At 52.6% G+C, this 9,217-nt stretch overlaps 1 protein-coding gene across 1 annotated transcript in view; it reads left to right on the forward strand.

Annotated features, from left to right (window-relative positions):
* Positions 1 to 7,509, forward strand: part of KCTD15 (potassium channel tetramerization domain containing 15) — a gene marked incomplete at both ends in the record, with an annotated part of 8,796 nt that extends 1,287 nt beyond the window's left edge. Inside the window, one exon of the mRNA XM_010153191.1 lies at positions 7,204 to 7,509. Within this exon, the coding sequence (XP_010151493.1) occupies positions 7,204 to 7,509 (306 nt within the window). The remainder of the gene's footprint in view (positions 1 to 7,203) is intronic.
* Between the last annotated feature and the right edge of the window lie 1,708 nt (positions 7,510 to 9,217).

Here is a 9,217-nt window from a genome sequence, read left to right on the forward strand (position 1 = left end):
CTCTGCTCTTCCTGGGGAGCAGCCGGCGGGTGGGGGAGGCCAGTCTGTGGGTTGGGATGCTGTGACGCAGGGTGAGGCACTCGGGGGTGGGTGCGGGAAGGGCTTTTGCAGGGAAGCGAAAGAAAACGCGTAGGTAGGAGTGAAGCTACTGACCAGACCAGTCGGTGGAGTGTGAGATGGATTAAATAAAGAGGGGTGTATGGAGAAGCAGTACAGGTGAAATTCCAGAGAGCTGCTTTAGTGGCAGCGTCTTGGACAGTCTGGTGGGACACGAAGGCGTGGGAAGCGAGGGTAGAAGAGATGTGTTCCGAGCTGATCATGGCCTCGACTGGCATCCAGATTGCAGAGGTGCTGTGAAACAAAACCAGCAGGATTCGGCAAGAGCCTGGAGGTGAGAGTGCCAGTGGATGCCAAGGACTTGTCTGCACAGCCTGACGCTGGCGGGGCTGGGAGAGACTCGGGAGAGCCGGCGCTGTGCCCGGGTTTAGTCCGTTGTTCCAGACCATCTCTTTGCATAAGGGTTAACTGTATTTTATTTAGTTCCTCCCTGGGAGAGCTTTAGAGCAAACCCCAGGCTAATGAGGGCTCAAGAACAAAGCAAAGTATTGCTAGGTAGGGAGTAACTAAATAAAAATGCATAGAAGAATGTGCTGCAAAGCTATATTAAAAGTGCATTGTAAACGGATTTGACTTCACAGGAATCGTGTAATTTTACCAGCATGATTAAAGTGACAGAAGACAATAATCAAAGGCAGCAAATGGAATCACTCGGTGTTTCTAAATGCAAAACTCTATTTAAGGTATAAAACCTGACAGGTTTTCCAGTGAGACTTGCGTTAAATGTTCTTTATGTCAAACAAAGCATTATCAAATGTTTTGAATATTTATTAGTTTTTACCCCTTAATTTAATCAAGCAGTTTATTAGCCTCAAGGTTTAGCCAAGTTGATTTTCAACTTGAATTGCTGCTCAGATGGTTATTTTGGAAAGTTTGGAATGTTAGTACCGCACCAGCATTACTGTGTTTGCTATTTAAGTGTTGTTTTCAGACCAAGTTAACACCGAAATGCAGGGGGGTGGGAGGAGGGCATGTGTTCCTAGGCTAGTGATTCTTTATTATCAAGTCTGACTGGTGTGTTTACAGTGAATATTAATTACACTTCCAACTACTAATAAGCCAGAACTTGAAAGTGTTTAGTATCTGACAGGTCTCCCTGCTGAAAGCAACACTCTAATAGTCGATATAATTTTCCTGCGTTTGGGGGATTTTAAGCCAGATAAAGTGTGCTGAGAGATGACAGTGAGTTGTGTGGCTCAGCTCCCCTTCACGGTCCCCTGGGCTGAGCGTGGCCTTCAGATGCGTTCAGATACGTACACACAACCAGGACCCATCGTAGCTGCTCGTTTAAGGCTCGCTCCGGGCTTAGGGATCTTAAACCCAAAACAGACACAAGCTACATACTTTGTTAGCGCTCCGTCTGAAGCAAGGGAGGGGCACAAATGGCCAGGTCACCCTGGTTTCATTTGCGTTGCACAGGTCACCTGTAGCATTGGAAACACGAAGCTGGCACCCTCATTGATAAGTATTGTTTTAAAATTAGCATGCTTGCTGCTGACTTTCAGTGCTCTCAAGGTGACCTTAGCAAACAGCGCGGTTGTCCTGGAAGTGAGCAACTTTCTGTCGTAGCCAGGAGTCAGGTCTTCACAGCACTAAATTACAGAAGAAACACTGGGGCGGGATGACAGTGTGTTGTTTCATGTAAACGAAGAATAACGTGAAAAATGGGCAGAAAGAGCCATTTGGGGGTTGGAACTGGATGATCTTTAAGGTCCCTTCCAACCCAAATCATTCCGTGATTTCGGCCTGTTCAGGAGCCAGCGCTGGGTACAAAGACACCTCCGCTGCTGCGGCAGAGGGGAGAGAAGCGGAGGAGGGCCACCGTGGCTGTTGGCCTGTAGCCGGCAGATGTGTGCTGACCGGGGCACGGATGTTGGAACGGCAGCGTGCCTGCCTTGCAGTCACACGCCCCCTCTCCCTCTGGGAAGGTGGCACCCTTGTCAGAGGCGACTCCAGAACTTGGCCAACGTGAAGTCCGCTGGGAAGAAAGCTGCTCTGCCGACTCACAAGCAGAAAATTATTCTGCGAAAGGCAAAAAGCTGTGTCTTTGAAAGATCTGTTTACCTTTCCCACGGGATCTAGCTGTTGTCCTGGATTGTGGATGCGGAAAGGCTGTGTGCATCCTGCCTGGCGATCCAGGTGACCTGACAGAACCTCCTCGCTGGTTCCTACTGCAGCCACGAGAAGTTGAAGGTTCATGGTAGCTCATGGAGGCCTTTTGTGCTACTTTACAGCCAAATCAGAGGCCGGACTGTCCGTCTCCCCTTTCAGTCTTCCCTTCAGAGAGGGGGCAGTTCCCCTGTGCATTTACCAGCCTGTGCCTGGGTCAGCAGCTGTGCCAGGCTGCTCGGAGGCTGCGTTTCGGCGAAGCAGCGTGCACGCTGCCACTGTGCTGGGCAGTTGACACCCGGTGGCTTCTCCCGTGCCTGCTGGATAGGTCTGGGAAGATTCTTACCTGCGTCTGCCTTTGGTAACTTCGCAAAACGAGCAGCCACGAAATGTTTTCTTGTAGCTCCTGTGGCATCTCCCTGGCAACATCCCTTGTGAGTCACATTCTTCTACTTGACATTTCATGTTAAACTTTTCCAAATCATGATTTTATATCTACAGTGTGAGGGTGGAAATACCTGTCAGTATTACCTGGGCAACCTGAGCATCCCGTCGCAGCCACACAGTAGTCTGAGTGGTGTTGTCAAACCTGCACGAGAAGGTCATGGACTTGACGGTGTGTCGAGTCCAGTACCCTGCCCAAGCACCGGCTGTAGAGAGCTGGACCCCCACACTGGGAGCCATTCGTTCCTTGTTCCTGGTTTTGCAAAATCCTCTTCGCTCCCACTGTCAAGTTCCTTAGTGGAGCCCATGTCACTCCGTGCAGAAATGCTGGGTTTCCCGTTACAGGAGCCAGGGCAGGGCAGGGCAAGGGGCAGGCTGTGCTGGTGGGGGCTGGTCTGGGGCAGCGTGCCGTATGCGGAGCGGGGCGTCACGGGAGGTGTCCCCTCCCAGCGCTGTCGCTGGTGGACAGCCGTGAATTGTCTCTCGCTGTTCCGAGCAGAAGATGCTTTTTTTATCCCTGTGGTGGGCTGACCCTGGCTGCGGCCAGGTGCCCACCAAAGCCGCACTGTCACTGCCCTCCTCAGCTGGGCAGGGGAGGGAGAACAGAACAAAAGTCTCCTGGGTCAAGATAAGGACAGGGAGAGATCACCCAGCAAATACCATCATGGGCAAAACAGACTCAGCTCGGGGAAAATTAATTTATCACCAATCAAATCACAGTAGGATAATGAGAAAATAAAACCTAAACCTTAATCCTCCTTCCTCCCACCCCTCCCTTCCTCCCGGGCTCAGCTTTGCTCCCCCTTTCTCTACTACCAGCTCCCCATTGGTCTTCCCCACCAGTGGTGCAGGGGGACAGGGAATGGGGGTTGGGGTCAGTTCATCACACGGTGTCTGTGCTGCTCCTTCCCCCTCGGGAGTATCCTCACCCTCTGCCCCTACTCCAGCCTTAATCCTCCTTCCTCCCACCCCTCCCTTCCTCCCGGGCTCAGCTTTGCTCCCCCTTTCTCTACTACCAGCTCCCCATTGGTCTTCCCCACCAGTGGTGCAGGGGGACAGGGAATGGGGGTTGGGGTCAGTTCATCACACGGTGTCTGTGCTGCTCCTTCCCCCTCGGGAGTATCCTCACCCTCTGCCCCTACTCCAGCGGGGGGTCCCTCCCACGGGAGACAATCCTCCATGAACTTCTGCAACGTGAGTCCTTCCCATGGGCTGCAGTTCTTCACAAACTGCTCCAGAGTGGGTCCCTCCCATGGGGTGCCGTCCCTCAGGAGCTTCCTGCTCCACCGTGGGTCCCCTACAGAGTTATGGGCTCCTTTGGGCATCCCCTGCTCTGGTGTGGGTTCCTCCTCGGGCTGCAGGTGGGTCTCTGCCCTCCCGTGACCCTCCATGGCTGCAGGGCACAGCCTGCCCTCCCGCCGCCGGCTGCTGCTCTGTCTCCTGGACCACCTTCTCCCCTCCTTCTCCACTGACCTGGTCTGCAGGGCTGTTCCTCTCACGTATTCTCCTTCCTTTCTTTGGCTGCAGTTGCACAGGTTTCTTTTTCCCTTAACTACGTTGTCGCAGAGGTGCCACCACTGTAACTGATGGGCTTGTCCTTGGTCAGCAGCGGGCCCATCTTGGAGCCGGCTGGCATTGGCTCTGTTGGACATAGGGGAGGCTTCTGGTAGCTTTTCCCAAGAGCTTCTGTTAGCTTCTCACAGAAGCCACCCCTGTAGCCCCCCTGCCCCTCTACTCGTTGCAGCGTAACCCCTTCCCTTCACCGCCGCTGGCTGGCAATGGCCGGTGCCCAAGCTCCGGAACGCCGCAGGCGATGCGCCCCTTCACACCAGCACGCCTCAGCTTCCCCGCTTCTCTTACAAGCCCCTTCCTCCCAGTGAGAACCCCTTTCCAGCACGTTGGTGCTCAGCCCAAGCATGGAATGGACATGGAGATGACAGTCATCTTAAAAACTGGCTTAACGCAGGCAGTTTGTGAGTGGGTGCATCCCCCTGAGCACGTGATGCTCCCGTACAGCTCTGGTTTCCACCCGGCTGGCTGAAGCATGACCGCATCGTTCCGGGAACAGTAGTGGAAGAGCTGTTTCATCTGAAAACTGGTTGCCTTATCACAAAATGGTATCCCAATATAAAATTTATCTTGCTTCGTTAGGACAAATGGTGGCTAGGAGGAGTCACTGAAGAGTTGCATTTGATGCAGTGGGCCAGGCGCTGGCTGGGGGGGAGGCAGATCCTGCTTTGTTTGCTTTATGGCATTACTGTTTTGGCCTGGGGGTGCTGGACCATTGAACTCCCGCGATTCAGGATACTGTCAGCCTAGTCCAAAGCCCAGTGAAGTCAGTCGAAAAGACTTTCATGAATGTAATGGGCTCTGCAGCCAGCCCCAGGAGCACTGACCTCTCTTGACTTTCAGAAATGAAGGACTGGTTTGTACAGGGCTGTACCACCTCTCCTGGCTTTGACTGTTGAGCTTCCTTAGCACATATTCAATTGATTGACCTTACAAGTAACAGGTTATTTGATAGTCACCATGAACACAGATATTCTAGGTCTGTTTTTTCCGGACCTGTTGAAAACAGCAGACTCCCCATTGCCTTCAGTAAGCACTGGATGCTCCTCTTCACAGCATCACACTACATTTCTCCTTAGCATCGCGTGTTTTCCTTTACTCAAAACTGAGATACATGGGATCAGCAACCAGAGGTTGCTTTTTAATTTAGGCCGCTAATCCCAGCAGGTTTAAACCCATGCCATGCTCAGTGACGAGGGAGCTTCACCTGTGGACAGAGAAAAGCAGTAATGGTTCAGAAAAAAGGTAAAAACACATCAGGGGATGAGGCTGCTGCTTTAATCCTGTTGCTCTTCATCTTGTCTCCTTCCCGTGTGTCTGTTGCCCTCATTCCTTCCCCCTTGCTCTCACCACTCCTTCCTCTCTCTCTCCACGGTCCTTTCTCCCCCTTAGCGGTGGGCATATTGTCCCAGCCTTACAGACATCCAGGAGACGTAGAGGATGGGACGTCCCTTTTGTACCTGAACCCTTGCCAGGTCACCGCGAATGTTCGCACACCCCTGGCTGCAGGCAGCCCTGGGGTGAAGGAGCACCTCTCCACCACCCCTACAAATGGGGTCTGTGGTGCCACATTTGCACGCAGCTGGCTGCGTTGGTTCAGCAACACCCCGCAGCAGCAGATTTTACGGGTTGATGCCGAGCCGCTAATGCCGAGCCGCTCTGAAGTTGCACCTTTTCGTGCTGCACGGTCACTGGTCCTCCCCGGTCCCAGAGCAGCGGTGCGGCTGTCGTTTTTCATGAAATTGGGGTGCCCATTTCTTGACTGCTTCTTGCCGTGCCCTTCTTTCCAGCCTGAGCGACTCCAGTCATTTCTCTCTTGCGGTTCTTCACCTCATTTCGCTGCAGCGGTGGAGAGCTGGCCCTTACGTCCAGGCACACTCCAGGGACGTCACGTAGCGTACCTGCGGGGCAGCAGCTCCGTCGGTAAACGGGCGTTAGAGCCCGGGAGGCCAACGGCAGCTCCTCGGGGAGAGGAGCTGGTGCTCTGCTCTAGTTGCTTCTCTTCCCTTCAGGAGGCTGAAGGAGGTGGTGGAGCTGGTGTAAGCCAACTGCCCCTGGGTGCTCTCCCCTCTCTCTTCTCTGGCTTGGTCTGGCAGGCACGGCTGCCTCCTCGGGTCTGAGGGGGCTGCGGACACCCTGTGCCCCAGTGCACTCGTGCATTTAAGCTGAGGTGGGAAGATCCGTTGGCAATCTGATGACAGTCATTAATGAGGATGTGCAGAAGACATCTCAATCAGTGAACTGGGAATTAGATCAGATTGGGAATGTCGGTTGGCCAAAGCCCAAGCGAGGTGATGGACAGGTGGCTGGGAAGAACTGTTTCTTTTAGGTTGCTGGAGTGCACATCTGGGTTCCCAGCCAGGGGATGGTCACTGTCTCCCTACACTTTACCAGGCTCCAAAGCAGACTTTAAATAGATGAACAGTCATGAAACCCGGGGAGCAGCGGAGCTGCTGTTGCTGAATTCCAGACTCAGCAAAGACAGGTGAGAAGTGAAGCAGAACTGACATCTCCGTCTCGTAACGCGTGTGCAAGAGGCGAGAGTTGCAGTCCCACATCTCCTGCTGCAAGACCAGAAATGAGTATCCCAGGCCAAGAGTGCAGATTAGGGCTCGGGAAGTCTCCTCTTACATCAGCAGGCCTTGCGTACTGCAACCAGACATTTTGATTTCTCAGTCCAGAAGAAAATCCTTCTGGCGTGGAGCTCGCGGGGCGATAAATGCCAGAGTAGTTCAGTGCAACGGGAACTTGGGGGTGAGCTCGAAGAGATCCAGCGCTCACACGGTGCCGTCTGCTGCGTCGGTGTAAGATGGAGACAAAGTGCGTGGATACCTGTTGCCTTTGCACTCTTGCTGACAACACATAAGCCTAAGTAGGTCAAAGAGGAAAAACACTCACTTTTAAAAGAGAACTATAAGCATTTCTAGTTTCTCTCTCTCCCTCTCTCTCTCTTTTTTTTCCCAGGACTTTAATCTTTTATATGAAGAAGCAAAGTATTACCAGCTGCAGCCAATGATTAAGGAACTTGAGCGATGGAAACAAGAGAAAGAACAAAGGAAACATTTCCAGCCTTGTGACTGCTTGGTCGTACGAGTGACTCCAGATCTGGGGGAAAGAATTGCGTTGAGCGGGGAGAAAGCTTTAATAGAAGAGATCTTCCCGGAGACTGGGGACGTCATGTGCAACTCCGTAAACGCAGGCTGGAACCAGGACCCTACCCACGTTATTAGGTTTCCTTTGAACGGGTACTGCCGGTTGAATTCAGTGCAGGTAATGGCCGTTGGGTGCTGCCTCGTCTGTTGCCCGGGCTGTTTCTTTTACTATTTCTTGTTCAATTATATGCAAATTATTTGCTTCTGCCCAATTACCTTCAGCGCTTATACTGCAAGGAGACATTTTCTGCCTGGTGAGATCACAGTCTTTCAGGTTTTCCTAAGTCTAAGCAGAAAAATAGATTTAGATTTTGTGTATGTTAGTGCCATGCTGGTCTCATAATGGTGTTATACTGATAAATGCTAATTTTTTCATCAATGTATAGCCTGCAGCAGGTTTTTTTCCTCCAAAGTGCCCCCAGGAAGAAAGAGAGAGTTCCAAAAACTACAAAAAAAAAATCTCCACACCATTTTATAGAAAATGCAACAATGTGTAAATGCATAATTTATGTCTCACTCATAATTAAATGATGGTGCCTGCGGGATGGACTTAAAAAAATTGATCTCTGCACTTTTTTTTTTTTTCAAAAGGATGTTCTATAAAAATTGCCCAGAGTATTTTAAACAAAATGTATTTCATTTTATACTCGGAGTTTTGACATTAGCTTTAAAATTAAACATATGAAACAAAAGAAGATAACTGGACAGATAGGTGGATGGTAGAGGAAATCAGAATGTGGCTTGTGAAAAAAATGGTGTGTGTCGGGGCCCCAGCCGTAAGGGCAAGAAATGCCATTTCTCAAGGGAGCATCGCCGCTGCGGCCAAAGCGTTGGTGCTGTGGCTGTCCTTGGGCCGCGGGAAGGAACGGTCTTGATGATGCCGTTAACCTGGGCCTTAATTAACAAAACAGAGCTCTTGGTTGTTGCATGTTAGCCTTCACAATACGCCGCACAGACTTGTAGTACAGCAAGGGAAACCAGCCCGTCGGGGAAGCTGCCACCCCGGCGGACGGGCTGCGGGTGTAGCCCTTAACTGGGCTGTGGGAGATGCCTCGGTGGTCTGGATAAGGTCCCCTGTGGGCAAGTCCCCACAGAGGGCTGGCTCGTGAGGCGGGCTGGGAGACGGTGCAATAGCAAGGGAGGGCAAGCACCTCGAACCCTCGCGTACCTGCGGTGCTGCTACGCGGCAGCCGGGCCCCCTCCGCCTCCCGGTGCTCTGGGGAGACCTGCGCTCCCCAGAATACGTAAGTGGATGGAGTTGTAACAACCTGCATCCGACTGCGACACCTCCCTCCTGGGGGCAGCACGCCGCGTGCGCCGTGAGTGAACTGGCGCTTTCGTCCCACACCACCCCAAACGCAGCTGATGTGGGTGACTTTGGGTTCAGGACTCCCCGCTGTTCCATTCGGTGGAACTTCAACAGCCCAGCGCCTGTGGTTAGGTTTGCACAGCCCTTGGCGACTTCACGTTCGGCAAGGTTGGGAGCGGGCTGCCCCAGAACTAGGAGGCTGCAGGTGGGTCGGTGGCGGATCCGTTGGGGCAGTGGAAAGAGGGATGAGTTCGTCGCTGTGCTGGGTGGAGAAGGGAGGAGCCGCAGGTCAGCCAAGGCAAGTGACAGGGAAGGGTGTTTGTGTCTCAGCCACAGTGTCCGGGTGGTAATTCGCTGCATGCAAGAAACGGGAGTAACTGAAGCGGTCACTGCGAGGCACCGACGGGCTCAGCTCTGCAAGCCAAAGCGCCAGATGCCCACACGGCCAAGCGCTTGGCTCTGTTTTATCTGAAGTGGCGTGCTGGTAGGAACGTGCCTGTCGTAAAAGCTGAATGCC

Source organism: Eurypyga helias, unplaced genomic scaffold (genome assembly GCF_000690775.1).
Source record: "Eurypyga helias isolate BGI_N326 unplaced genomic scaffold, ASM69077v1 scaffold23976, whole genome shotgun sequence".
NCBI classification, from domain to species: Eukaryota; Metazoa; Chordata; class Aves; order Eurypygiformes; family Eurypygidae; genus Eurypyga; species Eurypyga helias.